The following is a 20,584-nucleotide window of genomic DNA, read 5'->3' on the forward strand; positions in this document are numbered from 1 at the left end:
GAGCCAAAATTTGCCGACAAGCTTCCGATGCTAAGCATCTTAAAAAAGAGATACCGGATCAGGCTGCTAGCGAGTAGCTCTTGGCAACATCAACGTCCTTTATTTAAGATGATTGAGCATTTGCTTAATGAAACTCTTCTGCTACAGAAGATGAAGGTGAGTTTATTGGGACGGTACAGAGAGGAGCTTTATTTTGTACTGTCACCTGCAAGTGTGTGTGTGGGTACCATCTGTCATTTGATGACGTTAAAACTGATTCACTTACCTGTCATCGTAGACGAATCCAGCGCTCAGTGTGTTGATGTACAGCACGAAGGCCAACGTGCAACAGCCTAAACTAACGTAATCCATGCTGGAACGAGAAGGGAACACAAACAAAAAAAAAAAGGAAAATGAGTTTCGATTACCAAACCCTACTGCGATACACACCGAGCGTGTATTATTTCCGATTCGATTGCACCGCGGCGTAAATGCATCCATTTAATCCTACACTCGGGTTTTGGGTTCTCCGAAGCCGAAATGATGTTTTGCCCATCCTTTTGCTAGTGCCAATAGCCCAATTCCCCGGACCAGCATTGAGCGATGATAAAAGCGATGTACACCGAATGCAAATATCGATTTTAGATTATACCCCCATACCCGGTCCAGTGAAAACGTTCCACTGTCGCAATGGCAAAAGCTCAATTGAAAGAACGTTTCGGAAAGTATCCGAATTATTTTGCAACAGGTCAAACGCATGCTCGCACGCACAGGGCACCCGGACCACCGATCAGGGAGTTTACCGATTTGACCTTTCGCTAGTTTTGCCCCCCCACCTTCCGTCAAACCGAGGGGCGTGGAACTTGGTGCCATATATTTATGCGTTGCCGTATGCTGGAAACGAAACACAACCCGGAATCGTCAGTTCGATTGGATATCGATCAGCAAACGAAAGCAGTAGCCCCCATCATGGAAGTGTGCTGTACAGCGCCAGCAGACAAAAGCAAGGTACTGTGCCATGGGTTTTTTGTTACTTCCCTTAACTCTCCCACCCTTACCCGTGTCCACTTGGGCCACCCGTTTCTGGGTGAGCTCACTGCACACTTCTTCCGGCCCACTAGCACAGATTATCGTAATTAAATTCGTATCGAAATTCAATTTATGCACAATTTTGCAGCCCACGGCTACGGGACTAGCCCCCCCAGCCCCAACCGTCAGACCGTCGGATGGCGAAAACCCCCGTGGCTATTGCTAGAGAAGCTCCAGCAAAATAAAAGGAAAGAAATCTCATCGAAACGGTACACTGATCCCCTGCTGGCCTGGTGGACGACACACAAACAGTAAAAACCGATAATTCTCAATACTGTCCCGGCTTTGGTCATTAAATCTGAATAAATTGATGGCGTCTTTTTGTGTGTATGTGTTGTGCGGGTTGTGCAAGTGGGTGGGTAAATCGATATGGTGGTGGACGCGGGGAAAAAAACGCGATTCCATTTGTGAATCATTTTCCAACATCCCCGGGTGGGCAGCAAAACCCGAGAGATGCAGGCGAGAATTTATTCTGGCTCGATGGACCAATTAATGGCACATCTCTTGACGTGCTGGAATGTTATGTGATGTGAGATCTCAAAGTGAAAAGAAAATGGAAAATTAAAAAAGTGGTACACAAATGATTCGTTTTCCTTTAGTTAGTTGGAACGTGCAAAATAAAAAAATGGGAATTTCTTGAAATGATTGCCTTTAAACCTGCTGCGATTTATCTCTGTTAAAAGTCTATGTATAAAAAACGGCTTGTCGTTGCCATCGCAACATCGCCACTATGTGTTTTAATATAGAGTTTTCATCTGAATACCATTGGAGAAACATCTCACTGGAATAAATCGCAGTAGGTCTGTCGGACCAAGCTATCTATCACTTGTCACCTAGAAGCACATCTCATCATGTTGAAGCTTTTCCTCATCGGCAAACATCAGCGAATTCAAAAATTTGTAAAATCCCAATCCCGTTCTTGCCTTGCCCATGTGTCGGCCCGAATCCAGCCACAATTAATTCCAATGCGAGTGCTGTTACAATGTTAGCCGGCAGGAAGTTTAGTGTGTGCACAAAATATGCACATTTGTTCCCGTTGCCTGACGCGTGGCACCACTGCAATACTGCCGATAACATACCCATTGCTCACAAAGCTCATCGCCGTGGCCCCGGGAATGAGTCTTTTCGGTGAGTGCACCCTTTTTTATTTCCTTTTTCTCCATTCATTTATCTGCCCAAGCTTTCAGGTGCTTTAAAATTGGGATAAAAATTGCATAATCCTACTGGGGTTGCTGCTGGGGGAGGTGGGAAATCTGTCGAAAGTTTTTTGAAACTCATAGAGAGTTCCAGAGGGGGTGAAGAAAATGGACAGCAGAAAGGGAGTAGTATCCATGTGATGAAAATTCACACCTTAACATTTCGCCGGCAGTTCTAGCAGCACGCGGGGTACACGCGGTGAACATATTCATGAGACCAACGTATGATTTCATCGCACAAACGTTCATTCACCAACCCGTCAAACAATAAGGTGCACTATTGCAGTAGTGTTCGCGCAACAGCGAAAGAAGAAAAAATGAACGCTTCCAAACGTTAGGAAAATCCTTTCGAATATCGCTTTTCCAACCAAATGCGTTGCCCGGGAGTAGCACCACATCCGGCATCATCGAGTCGCGCTCGTCGACGGTCTCTGGTTGCCTTCCGTGCATGGAAATTACACACATCACAGCTTCAGCCGGCGCGTGGAGTACAGATATTGGTTTGGCTTTTCATTGCATATGTGTCATCCTACCTGTGGGTTCTCACCCACACGTACTCCTCGGTTGGTGCCGGTTGTGGCTTTTCGTAGCTGCACATAAATGCATTTCACTCATCGTTGTACGTGTGCCTTCTTTGCATACTCCCCTTTGGCACCACTCCTCGTCCCTCTGTGCACCATTCGAGCGTACGTGTGCAAGATTGCAAATTGTGCGTTTCAACGTTTTCACCTTCCGAACGGGCAGGAACCTGACGGACGGGTTTTACCCGTGCCCCGAAGTCAAAGTCAAAGTTAGCGTTAACGTGATTTATGCCAAAATTAAACATTTCCACGTACAAATTATAATCAAAAATTCAAATTCCTGCCAACGCTCGCGGGGTCGAAGCGAGAGCGGCGGGACTGGTGGTGGCTTAAAAACGGCTTCATCAACGAACTGCAGCAGGCATCTCGCGACTATTGCCACGGGTTTCAACGCCGTTGGGCTACGTTTTCTAAGCCGTTGGGAGAAAGGGATTTAATAAACCTTAAAATTTGGTTGCCAAATAGTAGGCAATAGTGGCACCGGTAGCTGCCCTAATGCTGACGTTCTGGTGGTACCAACCGTACTTCGGAAGTAGCTGATGGGGTAGATCGTTTGACATGGTAGCAGCGTAGTAGGGGCAATATATTTTTGCCAAAATGCATTCTGTGAGATTTGATAAGACATTTGCACGGGAATATTGCACATCAGAAAACGTGACAGGCATTGTGATTGCGAAGTTACTTCCGGTGGTGATATGATTTTCTCCAGCTGAAGAAAGTTTAGTAAAATGGTGTAGTTGTTTAAAAATGTATACATTATTCTCTGTCCTGTAACGTTATTAAATCTGAAACTGTTTTATTTATAAAAAATCATTGATATTAGACGATTTTTTAGTAGACGATTTTTTAAATTCGAGTGATCGCAATAGATTCCTCTTTTTTTGGCCCTGCGAATCAACTATCTCTGGCAACTAGATCTCTCGTTTGAGATCTGTCTTAAAATGTTCTATTGTTATCCTTTGAGTGTCATATGGTAGAATGGCGATCTTTGGTAACCTACAGACGTCACAGGAACAAATCATTTTGCCCTCGATCTTCATATTCACATGCTGCTGCACTCTGTCTGTTTTCTGTGTTTCTGTCTGTTTTTCTTGAATTGTTGAATGACTGTTTTCAGTGCGACATTGTCGAATTTTGTGTCAAACATAATAGAAATTCTAAAAAGACGAAATATTACTAACTTAACCACTAGTCGGCTGGAAGCTCGTGCCATTCCATGAATTGCTGTTTCAAAACGACATGTATTGCGTCAAAACAATTTGATTGAACTTCAGGTTCCAATCTTTACGTGGAACTGAACATAAATCATTTAGCTGTTGGTTATTTCATACCGACCAATACAAATGAATATCGTAGAAACGCTGAAAATCGGTTTTCTCAGTTCAGATTAAAATCGTTTAAATACATTTCGCCGAAATGCAAAATTTGTTTAGTCACATAACGAAAAAAAAACCTTTCCACTGATTTAGCTTTTATTTATTTAAATTTAATTATCCATGTGATTCGTTGATTGACATTCTTCTTGTTGAACGAAAAAGAGTATTGTTTGAAATGCCCTTTTGGTAAAACATTTTTAAACAGTCTGTTCTCAAGCTCAACAACAGAACTAAGCGTTTGCAGCTGCTTTAAGAGCTACTACCGGGTAGCTTAACTACACGAGGACAGTCACACTGGAAAGGAATCTCCAACCCAGTCGCTCGAAACCCCTTTCTGCTCTCAACCAGCGATGCGGGTTGACCGCGCATTCTGACAAATAATGGAAACAATTTAAACTTTTTCACTGACTTCAATCAAAATGGAGTACGGGAACGGCGTCACTTTCCCACCATCTGCCAGCCAGTGGAAGGACCAGGAACAAAAGACAGGCAAAACTTTAATTTTCACTCCCATTTGCTCCTGATTTGCTGTGTGTGTGAGTGTGTGAGAGAGTTTTGGCCACGGAAATTGTCAACCTTCTTTACCGCTTTGTTTGCACTGTGTATGTGTGGGGGTTATTTTTCACAATTTTCATACCGTTTTGGCCCCACGAACGACGAAATGGCCAAAAATGGCCGGTAGTCGTCCATTTTCTTCGCGCCGGCAAATGCCGGGTTGCATTAATGGCTGCTCGAAACTTGAACCAAATGCTCATTAAAATTAAGATGGTTTCCTACTACTGTGGCTACTTCGACCGGTAGGAAAAACGAGGCTTGAAAAGAGGTGAGAGTGTCACCCCAAACTACCACCCCTCCTCATTGTGGTAGTGGTTTGCTCTCACGAAGGCACACTTTTCCCGCAAAAGAATGGGCCGGGCTCGGTAGTTTTGGGGCCACTAAGGATGCAACCGCACAAATACTGCTTCAGGCTGATTCAGATAATGAAATTTTCGAGTAGAAGACAGTTTTCTTACCGTTGTACCTTCCCGGCGAAAATCCCCCCCTTTCCCGGGCCCGGGATCATTTCCCGCTTCGTTGAACCATACTCCTTTACGGAAGAAAAGGCAATGGGAAAGGCTTTTCTTCAGGGTGGTATAGAAAAGGGGTAGAAGGAGTGAAGGGAGATCAACATTGGAAAATAAATAAAACGGAAAACTTTCCGCAACTTTCTCATTTCCTTTCTCGGTGTTGCCTAGTGCGAGTCCTTTGCATTCCTAGCACTGTTCGCAGGCGAGCGGGAGGTGGGACAATGGAAGCGCGGAAAGGTTACGAAGAGTGTTTTGCAGGCAAAAAGCATTCCCCGGCAGCATCTGCAGGATGTCACGGAATGAACTTTGCATTGGCAGCAGGCGCATATCGGCCATGAGCCATGAACTGAAATCGAGTAGCTCCGACCGGACCGGCCGAACTTTTGCTTGCGAGCAAAACCCAAAACCACCAACACGAAAAGCAGGAAAAAGATGGAACAGATTTTCCGGCCCAGTGCCATCCGTGTGGCATGTACCGGGTGGGAGAAAAGTTTCAATACGGCCAGACCAGCTCGTACGGTCAACCGAAAACCCGCCCGCCAGGGAGAAACCAAATCCCAAATGCCCGCATGCCGGCACAGTATGACCCGGCGCTCGGTCGGTTCAAAATGGCCGACACGCGTGCCATTGTCTGGTGCACTGGAGATCGGTCCACGTGCTTGTGCATGGCTCTGTGTGGACGTGTGGGACATTCCGTACCCATGCTCACCGGCTACTTTGAAACAGCCGATTCAGTCGGCGGCTGCCGATCCGCAACATATGCAAATGTTCGATTGTCATCTTTGAACGGAAGAAAAGGTGGGTGAGAAAGTTTTTCTTGCCCGGAAAAACGGCCTTCCCCGTAGCAACCTTCCAGATTGTTTTGCCCGCTTTTTTTTCTTCCTCAGGCTCCATCAATTCTTCTGACCCATCGTGAAGGCGAACCTTCCCCATGTGGAAGTTTCATGTTGGCACCGTTTACTGGGTGGAATGGAAAGGTTTCGAAACGGGAGAGTGATTTTTATGTGACATCTTGTGGCATCTTGTTGTTTCTTGTTGGAGACGTTGTTTTGATAACCACACGTTGTCATGGGTAAGGTGCTGTTTTTTTTATATTCTTGCGTTAAGCAATTGCCCAGGGGTTGAGAAGTTAAGTTTGAAGAGTTCTTTTGTAACCGGTGTGGAATTTTTAGGTTATGTTTGATTTCATTGATTCATTCGTTTGCTGTTTATTTATGTGTTTGTACATAGTTAAAAAAAATATAAATTTAAAACATTTTCTATTAAAAAAACCCCATTAAAATGAGCTTATGTGCCCTTTTAAACCAACCAATCGAACATAAATTGAAGGTCATGCTTAAAGCTTAGCACATGTGACTACCAAACAAACAGCTTAGAAGAACATTCATGCATTGCAAAACACAGAAACAGAAACACAGTCACAAAAGAGCTGATCGATCGCCTGAACCGTTGCGAGGAATTATTCATGAAGTTTTTCATTGCGAAATTTTTCGACAAGAACTTTGACTAGCTAGCAGACCTGGGGCATCTAACCGTCAAATGGCGCTTGGTTCGCAGCATGCAAAACATGTACGAAACAACCATCGCCAGAAATTCGTGGATAACAAACGGTGCAGTTTGTTACAGTTTCTGTTGTTGTTTTATAAACTTTATTCGTTTTTTCCCCTGGGAAGGTTTATCGAATGTTACAGTTGTATGTAGACAATCAAGTTGTTTGATCATATCAAGAAGTTTGTGCTTATTCTATAATATCTGATCTGCACCTTTAGAGTGAAATAGAACTATCTATTTGTCACAAACATTCGGTATAAATGAATACCTACAAATAGAAGCAAATTAAAACATCCATTAACAAGCACATCACCGGCATTCGGCGCATCGATTGCAAAACCGCGAATCCTAAACCAAAACCAGCCGACCATATGCTATCTCGTGCTGAACCAACAGTTCTGCCCTTCGATCGTATTGGTACCAGCTGCATGTACAGAATCAAACTGCTAACCGGACATAGCACCGGTACGCGAATAGCAACGTGATTGCACGGGGAAAATCGTCCACAACCGATGCGCAATAGTGGGATACGGGGCCGACCGTGCATTGTGTGTTACCGACCACACCGACGAACCACCGCGGCTCGCTTTCCTACCGGTCGGATGCAATCCGGTTTGTTTTCGGTGGCACGAACTAAACCTCAAATTTCCTGCGGCCGCTCGGTTCTCGGGTGGTGGGTTTTTTATTTCCGGAACGTACCAGCGGAACGACTTGTTTGGTGAATTTCCCTGTAACAATCTAAAAAAAGAATATCATCTGGCCGGGCCACGGACTGGCCCCCAACTGATGGGTGTTGAACCGGACAGGCGTGGGCATGAACACCCTTCATTCGCCACCGGAGCACGGGAACGCTCTCATTCAAGGGCTGGGTCACGTTGTCAACCGCAAAACTGCCAGCGGAAATAATGACCATTTAGCTTCTAGTTTTTACTGGAAATGGTAAACCGAAGCTGGGTCGAAATGCTGTTCCTGAGCTACGAGAGCTTGAAACAGATGAAACGAAAATGGTGGATTTTGGGTGAGATATAGGCCATCTGCTAACACATTGGTACATGAAATCTACGGCAATGAATTAACCTCAGCAGCGGTTATTTAAAAAAAGGGTTCAAAAATTCTACAACATTTTGTAGTAGAGTTTAGAATTTGTTACTTAAAAATTAAAAAATTTCAAGCTGGATGTAACGTTACTTTACTTAACCGTAATAACATAGCATAGAGTGTTTTACCAACTAATAACTCATTGAATTATTTTCATTAAACTCGTTAATTGAATTCTTTAAGCAAAATCATAAATATGAATACAAAAAAACAACAAAAAATAATCCCAGTAACCGCAGGATGCATGTGACACAACTGTCAACCATGTGTCATCAGCCCGGTAGGAGGAAGAAACACGTGTTGAATAGTATGTGGCTACTGAGAAAGGAAAAGGAGACGGAGTCGAAAAGAAGCTGATGAAAATAATTTCTAGTAACAATACAACGAAAGTTTCTACGCTTATGTCAGATACAACAACTAATATTTAATTCCTAATTAACCTAATCTCTAATTTTAAGCTGCTTAATTTTAGAAAGAACATTAACTGAAAGAAGGCAAACTACCTGCTACCTATTCCTAATTCAACGTAACGAGGTGTGCTCATTAGTTCGTTACTAGCGCGACACCTAATGACCAATGTCTCACAGCGTTCACCACTGTTCTATCACCTTTCCCTACTTGCTTTCCTTGCTCATTGCTGTTGCTGGCATGTAAATTTGATTTGAAGCAATTTATACGAGCTGTTATGATATAATTTTCACCCGAGCTTTAATTAATTCCACCCTTACTTTCTCATTCGCTCTGTCTCGCTACTGTCCAAGCTTTTTCACCATCCCAGCGGACTTTTAAACCATGATACAAAACAACAACAAAAAAAGCCCCACACAAACCATCAACAATAAACTACCAGCAGCGAACGGCCAGTGGTTTGGTGCTCGTACTTCATTAAGGGCTAGTCTGCTAGGGCCGCCCTGAGGGACGCTAAAGGGCGCCAGCCTTCCGCACACTGAATGCATCATAAGCAGGTTGCGTCGTCGTAAAACTTTGCATCATAGCGGTTTTTTTTTTCCTGCTCGCCAAAAGGCAATGACATTGACGAGCAACTTGCCTCGCATCAACCTGACAAAACCCCCAAAAGGGGAAACCCAGACACACACATACACCCCACTGTTGCCGACCTGATTCACCCACAACGGTGCGTTTTTGCGTTTGAAAATCCTAACCTCAACCGGGGCGGGCGTTTTATCCCTTCATCGTCGTTAGTTACGTTTTTACGACGGTGAACTTTCGGCTGACGGTGAAAACCCACATTCCGTACACGGGGTGTTCCACACATAACAGCACGACGAAGCTGCACGGTTACTGCAAGGTTTCTCCATTGTTTCGGGTTGGGCTAATGGATCTGGCAGCACTGGAACGTTCGGTCTGTGTGTGTGCATCGTCAACATCATCATCGTCTTTACCGTTTTTAATAATTCTGCCTCACGGTTCGGAGGACGCTTTCGCGCGTTAGGTGAGGTCCCGGAGGTCTCCCATCCTTCACTCTCGGTAGGGTTTACGTGCCGCTCATAATCACTTTCGCTCACCGGTTGTTCCGGTGTTTTTCCCTCGCCAAAAACCGGTTGCCATTGGGGTAGTGGGGAAGACCGGAGCCATAAGATCGTTTAATGGGCTCCGAGTACCAGAAGACGAAGTGTTTCCCCAGAATACCTTAGATAGCGTTCGTTAACCAGGTTGCTTGCTCATCCATTCGCTGCTCTTGTTTAGCGAACGAATATTACAAAAAAAACATACAAAACGTAAAATCATTCTATCATCTCGCCCGTTGGACATTCTTTCCATGTACGCCACAATGTATGCAATCCTTTCGCAACGTTTACCAAGAAGCGCCGGCACGGGGTGGTTAGTTTTACAGCAATTTTTACATGCCAGCTTTATGCAGATTTAATCAAATGTAATTTATTATCTTAATGGTGTTTTAATGCTTGCCTATGAATATAAATTACCGGTCTTCTGGTCAGCGTGCACTTTCACCGTCGGGCCTGTGCTGATCTTCTAAAATACACATTCTCCACATTCCGGTTTTTGCCGTTTCTACCGACGGTCCTCACCATGGCTTCGTTCTAGAGCATCACTAAAAAACCGCTTCAACCGATCGGGCAGCACCGTTGCGGAAATTATGTTGCATCCTTTATGATGCAAACGCTTGTCTTCCAGCAAGCGAAAGTAGTCGTTCCTTCGCTTTTGCCTGCTTGCTTGTTGGGAAGGTGAAACAAATCTGGGCAAAATTTTCCGTAACCGGTACCGAAGAAGCGCTAACGTGCGCCAAAGGGCAGGAAATTAGTTTTATAATTATTGCACGGTATCGATCCATTCTTGGGAGCAGCTGTAAGCTTTTATAAGCTTAGTCTCATCTTTCTGCCATACCGGCACACGGAACGAAACGTCTGTACGTCCTGTTAATGCTAACAAACAAACGGGAACTGGGTATTATGTGTATTAAAAATTGCATCCAGCAAAAACTGGTGCACCTGTGCAGGAGCGGGCAACTGGTCCGCACGCAAGTGGAGACAAAAGTTTTAATTAAAGATTAACGCTAATGCTTTTTAATGAAAACGAAACCAAGACCATGGGGGGTGTGTTGCGGTGTAAGAGGTCGTTTCTTTGGCCATGGTAATCTATGGTAGCGAGGCGCCAATAGCGGCACAGTAGTTTAGTAATTATGAACAGCAGTGGATTAGGTGGTGCTTTGCGTTGATGAGATTTAGCTTCGTATTTCTGCTCGCTAGTGCATTATTAGTAGATGGATAAAGGTAGCTGCAGGCCTTAGTTTGCTTTGGCACGTTTCCTCAGCAACTGATAATCTTACGACGAAGATAAGCTATCAAATAACATTCAAAAGCTATAATTCATTAACTCCAGGTTGCATTGAAGCGTTTACAAATAGAGCTATCAATTTCATACATTAAACGACGCACTTACCACTTCTGGGCGAGTGATGTAGTTTCTAATTGGAATTGATGCGCATCGCGCAAGAAACCGTTCCGTTTGCACGATAATGAACTTGAATCGAGCAACAGTTCACAATCAATTCCGCGAAACACAAAGTGACTGATACAAACGTATGACGTTTGACGGTTGTGCATGGCAAATAATTACATCTGAAGGAAACCATTTAAGGTGACGTGTATCATCGTGCCAGTAGGCGTGTTATTCGTGCGAAATGTTCATCCGTGTATCCGTCGCAACTTAAAGCCTCCCGTCACAGCCTACTCCGATCGAACACTGCAAACATTAGCGAAATTAATTTCCCCCCCCCCCCAGCGGCGGGACGCAAAAATGCTCGCACCAAATGCACATTAAATTGTGTAAAATGTGCGTGGAAAATTGATTTTTCCATCTTCTCTCCCCGCCCCGAAATGTTTATGCTGAAAAGTTTCGATTTGTAACGCGCATTATTTTCACATACCATTGCGAGCTTAACCTACCTTGACTTGTTGCGCTGTACCATCGCTTTGCTAAACCGTTGCTAAACTTGCCGTGCCGCACTCTGGGTTGACGGTTGCTGGAAAAATCATATTACGGTTCACGGCTTCGGTTCACATGCCGCCCCCTTCGCTGTACACACCCGACACACTCGCAACACACACACACGCACGCACACGCACACCAGCAACACAACAGATAGCACACTGGCCCTTCGAACCGATACGCGCACCCTTACCGATGCGGGGTAAGACAGCGAACCGTGGCACGCGGCAACGGAACGGAAGCGACGGGCAAGTAACAGGCAGGAACGAATATATTTTAACTTTTAACAACTCCACTTGACTTTTGACTTCTTTTAACTTTTCGCCCCCTCCCCCTTTTTCTGGTGCCTCTTTTTTCCTGCCTTTCAACCAACTTTCACTCGGCGCAGCATTTTATTCGTATTCTTTATTCACACTTAAAGTGGAACACTTTTCTTTCGGGCGCGCGTTTCGGGCGTGTTTGAGTATTCGTACTCCTTTTTTTCTTCTTCTGCAATACACTACGCACTTTTTTTACCTTATTATGTTGCTTTCACTGAATTAACCTAATCAAAATGAAGAAACGAGAGAGAGAGAAAGAGAAAATAGACAATTGAGGAAAAGCGAATATGATGATGCAAGTGATAAAAAACGAAGCAAATGTCTGTCTTCTGTTTGCGTTATAGTTGGTAAGAGGTTACAGAATAAACGCCATAGGTTTATGTCTTTTAAAGTTTAAAATGAATGCAACTAGTCTAACACATCCGTCAGCTGTCCAACTGTTTTTAGTCACTGCAACACAAACACACCACCGTAATGTAATCACCACCAATCGTAAACTTTTCTGCAGCATTCGATTTTCCTTTTGCCGTGATGAAATTTTTCAGTTTCTCTCCAAGACCCAGAGACACCTTCTGCAGGGTGTCACAAGGCCACGGAAAATTCTTTTCGCCGCGGAACTATTTATGTAAATTCAACTTGGCAACTGATTTAGCTGGTCGTCGCTGCAAGCTCACGCGCGCTTGTCTCACAAGATCCTCAACAGCTCAACCTTTCAAGCGGTGGTCTAAGTTGTCATATTCCGGGCTCCAACTGGTAGTGCCAAGGTACGCTTACGCGTACGAAGACAGCTTTGGGCTTTGACTTGCCAGCCGTTTGGTAAGTCTTGTGCAACCGGGGAAAACTTTTGGACTTCCCGCTGGTGGAAGGTGCTCAAACCGTGTGCGTCTGTGAGTTTTTCGTCAGGATCGGGATGAAAACCGCGAAACACAGTGCGGGCAATAAAGATTTCCCTGTGTGTGTGTGTGTGCCGTGTTGCTGCCACACGCCGTGAGACAAACCCCCGTGGATTAGTTCCCCATGGAAAACTAAACTACCGCATTTCGGGTGAGGTGTCTGCTAGTGGGTATCGAGTTTCGGTTCCATTTTGTTCTGATTTTTTTTGTTTTTGTTCTTGTCGACCTATCCGTACACTTTGCTGTCAGCGACGAAGGAGTCCGGAAAGAAAGCAGCAACTTCCCACGTTCCTTTCTGCTTCGGTTGCCAAGGAAATCAGATCATCAAAGTGCTCTGCTTTTGCGTCACTTCGCGATCCCGCATCGTATTAAAGCATCAGTCCGTCCGAGTGCCGAACTTCAAAACCATTCGATACGTTCAGCGGAGAAACAAACAATCGACGCAAAAGAAGTGACTTCATGCTGTCGGTGTGGCACACAGGGCAAAAAAAAAGAGGTTGAATTGAAACAACAACAAAAAAAAAAAACGGTGGGTATGGATTTCGTCCAAGGATTGTTGTTTTTCTTTGCCAAAACCACTGCAAACGACCCTTGCCATCTTCCTGAAGCTGGAAGCTTGGTTTTATGTATTGTTTCTTCATCTTCTTTTTCGACATTTGAAGGCATTTCGGTTTCCTCTTGTTGTGTACTGTCGACTTTCTACACTCTTAAAGCTTTGTGCCTTTTCTGGTGCCGTCTGGAGGAAAAGGTAGAAAAAGAACCTCGATAAGACTCTATGAGCGGTCCGGTGTATGACACGTTGGAGAAAGAGACTGCAAAAAAACGGCAAGAGAATAAAAGAACGCGGTTAGTGCATTATGAAATTGTGATGAACCACGAGGCTAATGTTGAGTGTAAAAACATTAGAAATCGTAACAAGTGAGATGACAGCGATTCGACGAACCATTCTCCAATCTGTCGTCCAATGTCTTCCAATGTTGCCGGGGACAGTGTCGATGTCAAGTTTTCCCTTATAGCGCGAAACCTTTTCGATATCTTCAAATGAGACCCATCGGGAGAAGGAACGCACAGTCTTGTACTTGTGCTGTCCCATGAGACAAACAAACCAAACAAGGCAAAGTAGCAGCTTTTACGCCATTTTGTTGTACTTTCTTTGCCCTGCCACCGCACAAAAAGCGTCTTGCCAGGCTGTTGTACTGGTTTTTGTTTGGTTTGTAACTACAGTCAGTGCCAGGTCATTTGGTGGCATTCCTCCCGTCATCGCCACAAACACGGAAAAGGTTGGGTAGGAAGGTGGCCGAAAAGTTCATCGTCTCATTTTCAAGCGCCACGTGTTCCACGTCAAATGTGTGAAACGTGTCCATCTTCTGCGGGGTTTATTCTTCGGATCATCTTCGGCGTGAAGAAGAAGAGGCCAGAGCGACACCCAACAAAGCACGATACAAAGCTGATCCTTTTAGCAACAGCATCCAACGGAACAAAACTAAACTGAGCTGCTGATGGAAGAAAGCGAAAGAAGGGAAAAAAGGGCCAAGGTACAATAAATGAAGGATATTGCGCTTTTCCGTTTCCTTGTCCGTTTTTTTTTTTGTTTCGTCCCTCGCTTTGTTCTTTCTTAGCAGGGAAAATGAGCTTGTGGGTGGCATTTCCCTTCGACATACGCGGTACAGTATGCCCCACCGAACCGGATTGATACGAGTGTGGCAAATTTCTTCTTTTCTTTCGCAACAAAGACGATACGCTCCGTCGTTCCGCTTCTCTGTTCTGCCGTTCCGTCCCGCACTGGGACGCATCGGTTCCAGTTGGTGATGTTAGTTTTTGTTTTCCTTTTCGCTTTATGTCAAAACCGGATGCTTCCAAATAGATTGGATTCGCTCAATCGTGCACCAACTGTTGGTCGGGTACCGGACAGTGTCGATAGTTTTCGGGGTAGAGAAGGGTTTCAAGTTTAGCAATGGCCGGTTGGGTTGGGGCTGAGGTCGATGAAGCAATTTTCCGGTGGAAGATGTGAATATGTTTCGCCGGTAGTTTATGCACTGTCTGGGACTGTTTTCGCTTCATATTGTAGCAAATTGAGTTTGCATAATTTCATTGGCATAAGCATTTCACTCAGTTCATCGTCGCAAAACGCCTGTGAGTATGCAATTTTGCGTAATGGTGTTTTTTTTTATTGAAGCAATGCTATATTGATCTGGAAGTGTTTTCCGACTTCTCATGCCGTTATTGAAACTAAAGTTAGTCGATTCACACTCTTCTAATAAGAAGTATTATTGTTTGTTGCTTACTTTTTATTGCTTTTCATTGCGCTAGCCGTTTTCTTCGTATTATTATGGTATTTTTGGCAAGCAACTTTATACAACGAACGAAAAAGTTTGCTGTTGTAATGTCCTTTAATTTAAATCACCCCATTAGCTCGGGAGCGAACTGCTCCTTTAATGCTGCTTACTGCTAAATTGGAACTTTTCTAAACTCGATTTTAACCATCCAAAGCCAGTCACACAGACACCCGAACTTGCACCGAGTGCCATCACATTATAACGGCAGTGGCTGAAATCAAAACTCGGTGCGGCCCTAATGGGACACTGTCGCGAACCTAATCCAACCGTTTCGTACGATGCTACCACGGAGGCAGCACAACGGAGTAGAAGGTAGGGTGGTTTGGGTGGGAAAATTTATACCGTCATAAAATCCAAGCATCCTCCGCCCGTTGCCACGGACGCATTTCCGCCCAGACGAAGGACCAGGCGTCTCCATCGAAACATCCGGGTCGTACATCCTAAGCCGAATGTAAATAGTAATAGATGCTGGAAGGCATTGTAGTAGTGCGACTGACGGGGCTGGCTAAGATGGTGGAGAAAATGGGGAAAACCCGCGCCACCCAGCATCACATCCCAAAATCCGTGAAGCACTAAAACACGAACAAGGCTTCCTTTTCCTTTTTTTTTTGGGTGGAACTTTTATTTCCTCTAGCGGAATCACATCTTTCACCAGTGAGTGGATTTGTGTTTTCGCGCCGGGATGTGACGATACACACCCCGATGGAAACAGTTTTCTTCGTACGGTGAAATGATTTTAAGATTCTAACCAAACCCACTCAAACGCCGGAGTACGGCCGCTCAAAAAGTCGTATCAGCAAAACTAAACGAACGAATTTCTTAAAGTGATTCGCGTTTGTCTTTCCTCCGTTTTTGCTTCGTTTTGCGCATAAGATTTGCGAGCAAGAATCATTACGAGCGTGCGTTGAAGAGTGCGTCTGCCGGAATGAAACAGTGAACAGCGGCCGACAAACGATCAAAGGAAAATCTGTGCGTTTTTTTTTCTTTCGGTTGTCCCTTTATTTGAGCTTTATTTCCTCCGGTACGCCACGCGAACTAGTGCGCGAACATAATTTTCCCATCCAATCATACCGTTTCGCCAAGAGTTTTGTGCCTATTCGCCAATTGTCATTGTGTGGTTTTTTTTGTGTTGCCTTCCTCTTTATGCTCACGTCACTGGAATGAAACCTTGCCTTTGGAGCAGGGAAAACAAGTTTCAAATTTCCCTAAAGCATCTCCTACGCCAGCGAAACAATTCAAACTGCCATCAGGCCGTCTTCCAAAACAACGAAAAAATCAAATCAAAGAGAAATAGAATAAAGTAGAGGAAAAGTTCACTTTTATGTGCGCTTGGAATGAATGTGTGTGTATGCGTGTTGGAGCCTTATAAATTTATCTCTCAATTGGGAAAGTTTGAAAATTGCAACTGATTTTCTTTAGCACGTGAAACACCGGGTCGGGCGGTGGGACACGGAACCGAATTCGCTCGAAATTGGCAGATCAAGTAGGCGGGCGTACTGTCGCCGGTTTGAAACAAACCATAAAACACACATATAAACACCGATTCACGCTTTTGCATACGGGTAAAGGAGCGGCCCAGAGAAGAGATGGATACCTTTCCTACACCCCCACTTCACCCCGTTTTTTCCCTTACCCGCAACACCCACACGCTTGCACGAAGAGGATTGTCTTTGTTTCGGTGTGGAAGCGTAAGCCTTTGCCATTATTTGCTTGAAACCAATATAAAATGTGGTGGTTGGTGTGCTTGGTTGGCGATGGTGCGGCCTGGTAGAAAACTTTACCGAACCAACCTGCTCCAATAACGAAAACCGGGCTGGAAAGGCGGGGATGGTACGGCAGATAGAGACCACACACACACACACACACACAGACACACACACATACACACACACACACATACACCCCTTTGGGCTGAGCTTGCTTTATTGCGAAACAACCGGCCCAAGTTGGGCTGTGTACGACGCCAGGTTTGAAGTTTATTTTTATGCGAGCCGATTGAAACAGCGACAACGTGCGGTTGTGGGGAAATTAAAGTGATTTCTTGTTTTGTTTGCAACGTTCCTCTTTTTGTAAGTGAATCTATTCTTTGATGTAGCAAAATTGCTTGTTGTAAAGCGCACTTTATTGTTGTTTTCTGTACTTTTTGTTCGTTTTTAGATGTTAGGATACATTTAATCAAATTGATTTTAATTTGGGATTCTTTAAAAATCGTCAAAAAAAGTGGACAAAGATTGTCCAAAACATGAAACTTGCAAGAACTTTAAATTAGTATGATTTAAATTTAAATAGGAAATTCATTAGAGAAGGGCATCCCATCGTACACTTCTATTTCACTTCGATTTTTCTAAATATACGAAGAAAACAAAATCTACTCTTCATAAAACACACCACACCGCTGCCATGTCAAGTTAATGCTGACTGCATAGTTTTCACCAACACCCTTGAATATGTTAAACAAAAAAAAAACCAACAGACAAGCATAACCAATTAGGAGGAAAATAGCCCGGCACTTTTTTCACTTCTCGCTACAATTCTCCCCTTTTTCCCTTGCTGAAACGTTAATTTTCTCGCTGATAAACACTTTGCACAGCACTTTTCCGCACAGACACTTGCCAGGGTACAAAGCTGTTTGCAAACGTTCATCCACTTTCGCAAGCCTTCACTTTACGTACGTAAGCACACCCGCCACCCACATACACACTCACGCGCCATGCTGCGTCCATTCGGTGAAACAAGTGCCCTTAAAGAAAGCTATCTTATAGCCCGCACTGGTGTAGAAGCGGTGGCTTCGTTGCAAGTTGAGCATTATGACAGGGGAAAAGCGCTTTCTATCGTGACACGACCGTAAACGTGCCGTTTGATGTTGAGGAAGACACGAGGCTTCCTTGGGGGTGCCATGGGGACAATACGTTGGCAGATGAGATCGTTGCGCGAGAAGCGAGAACCCTGAAGACCCGACGAAAGACATCGTAAGAAACCTGAAGTCAACGCGAACCAATCGTTCTAACGCCAATTAAACACTCCACATTGACGATGGCCCTAGCTGTGCTGCACTAGACACTGGACATTGCTTTGCGGTCTCGCACTCATTAGTTCAAAGGTTGTGTACAGCCAGAATGGAAGAGATTCTTCGGTACATTCTCAACCGCTGCCTGGCAAAGGCTTCAGTTGGCGAAGACCCTCAAGGCCCTCGTTGGAATTTAAAGCAACAATAAAATAAAATCCTCCACTCGCACTGGCACCACTGTCACGAGCAGCTGTAAAAAGCGGGTAAAGAATTTGTGCATTTCGATTGTTTCGAGCTACAAATGATGCCTTTTTCTGTTCTGTTCTGCCTTGCAACCGGATACGGACAGCCTGAAAGCATCCGTTTCGGGAAGGAAAAGTACGAAAAACACAAAAAAACCAAAGGATATCCTGCTCGCTGAACAACTGTACGGTACTCGGCTGTGCTCAGATTGGGTCATGCTCCCTAACCTTTCGCAAACCTGGCCACCTTCTTCAGGACTCCGAGCACCGAGCAACGTGTACCGTGCCCCAAAACCCCCGAACCTCGGCTGAAGAGTAACGATGCAACTTGGGAAATTAATTAATTTTCAATTTCGATAAAACAGCTGCCTAACAGGTCCGCCCTCGTGCCTCGTTTGCCTCAACCCAGCAAAACTCGGTGCGGTACAGCGTCCTGCAGTTCCGTCCGATAATTTCGGGACCGAAGGTTCCGCTGGGCATGACACAGAAACGCTACGGCGAAAGAAAATTGTTGAAGCAGCACATAAATCTTACAGTTTCAAGAAAAGCGAAAGGAAGCACGGTGACGGGCTGTTCCACCCAAACGCCACGGAAGAAAAGTGTCATCTCGTCGCCCTCGCTCGCGATCCGAAAGCGTGGAGTGTGGAGAACAACCCAAAAACCTCCCCCTTCCTTCCAAGCTTCCTTCTCGTGCCCAGATGGTGGCCGCAGTATGCCATCCATTCCGGGGGGAAGGAAAAAAACTGCAATCACTTTAATGGAAAAGCAAGATGTTCGTTCCATCGCGCTGACTGCCGCGTGCGCGTCGCATAAATGGGCAGGATTCATTTCGCATGTTGCTTCTTCGATGGGCCAAAGTAAGTACGCTCTTTGGTGACATTTCTGGTACGGCTTTTTTTTTCTTCTTCCTTCTCCTCTGTGACCAGTGTGTCATTTCCACTTCGTTTCCAGCGCTTGCAGAAGGAGGGAATCATAAGGGAATTTTGTCCCACATTTTTATTATTATTCCTTACCAGCTGACTCAACCCCGTGAAGCTAGCCTGGGGGGGGGGGGGAGGTCGGCAAGGGAAAAAGTTTTGATGCCGATCGGGATGGTTCAGCGAAAAAGGAAGGAGCGAAGGAACGCAAATTTCGCGAGGAAAATGCGAAGAAAATGTGTTTTCCCAACAGCTGTGCTACGGCAGCTCAGGGCGCCCGCGAGGGATTTTTTTTTTTTGTTGTAGATGTGCAACTTCTTTCCGGCTTGTGCCGAAGTGCTGCACCGGATGTCCGGTTTAGGTGGAAGTGAAATCGGATGAACGCTGTGAACAGATGGATTCGGCTGGAGGGCGAATAAGAATGCATTCCGTTTTTTGCTTTTTGCAGTGGAAAAGTATTTTTTTTTGTTGTTGTTTCAGACAAGAATGGAAAACACTTCATTTTCATCGAAGTGCTGCAGTTTTAGAAGATGGTTTTTCGCTCAACTCAAACACAGTTATATTCCGTACACGTATCTACACTCGCTTTAGTTTGGTAGCTGCCGTTTGCTTTCATATTCACCTCTTTTGAGCTTTGTGACGCACTTGCTAATATGCCTCCGACTGCACAATGACGTTGGAATGTTTATCTTCCATACCGACACCAGCTACAGTCACCAGGCTTCAATTCCTTCACGCTTGCAGGGGAAAACGCTTCATCACACACATTTGCACCCTGCCCATAACAAAACACTTTTTGGGAAGGGTGCAGCACAATTCGATATCTCACCCGAAACAGTGCAGCGCAAAAACGGTTTTGCTTTTTCCCTTCTTTTTTTTTGTTGGATGAATCAGCTCTACGCTATTGTTAACGCGACGCGCATAAAAACCATCATCCTTTCGGCGTAAGGATTCGGTGAAAACTAAAGCCGAACGGGTGGCCGAACGTTTGCTTTAAAGGAAACATTCAACACCGTGAGTGTGAGTGGTGGTTGCTCAGCACCAAACCGGTCGCTCATGTCGCTAATCCCGATCATCAGAACCGATACGGTTTCTTTCCCACTGGTCATCCCCTAGTGAAGAATCGCATTTCACTGCTGTTGCGAGGGCATCGAAAAATGCGAGAGAGTGAGTGGTTGGCTTTCGAAGTTCGAAAAATCGCTCACCCATAGTGCGCCGGCGCCACTGTTGGTGTGTGACACGTGAACGACAAACGAGATCCCCGAAGGATTTCCATCGAGTTTTGCATTGCACCGTTTCACCACACTACACGACCGAGCGAGGGCCGGAGCGAACCGTGAGCGTGTGTGCGTATCTCTCGTGTGGTGAAAACCAAACACCGAGTGGTGAATTTTTGCCGGGTTTCCCACCTTACTGGGGCTGGCAACGCACGGGAGGACACGGCATCGGGGATTGTGTGGG

General features: G+C 45.0%; 1 protein-coding gene across 2 annotated transcripts in view; it reads right to left on the minus strand.

Moving 5' to 3' along the window:
* Nucleotides 1–20,079, minus strand: part of LOC128303157 (protein O-mannosyl-transferase TMTC2) — a 154,378-nt gene extending 134,299 nt beyond the window's left edge. Inside the window, exons 1-3 of one of the 2 annotated variants that reach the window (XR_008287386.1) lie at nucleotides 19,953–20,079; nucleotides 11,366–11,952; nucleotides 266–352 (exon numbers count right to left, since the gene is read on the minus strand). Coding sequence is in view for 1 of the 2 variants with exons in the window: in XM_053040019.1 (XP_052895979.1) it covers nucleotides 266–351 (86 nt within the window). In the remaining variant the exon portion in view is untranslated. Of the gene's footprint in view, nucleotides 1–265; nucleotides 358–11,365; nucleotides 11,953–19,952 lie in introns of those variants that run through there. The other variant, XM_053040019.1, reaches the window with a different exon arrangement.
* Between the last annotated feature and the right edge of the window lie 505 nt (nucleotides 20,080–20,584).

The sequence above is a fragment of the Anopheles moucheti genome, chromosome 3, assembly GCF_943734755.1.
Source record: "Anopheles moucheti chromosome 3, idAnoMoucSN_F20_07, whole genome shotgun sequence".
Taxonomy (NCBI): Eukaryota; Metazoa; Arthropoda; class Insecta; order Diptera; family Culicidae; genus Anopheles; species Anopheles moucheti.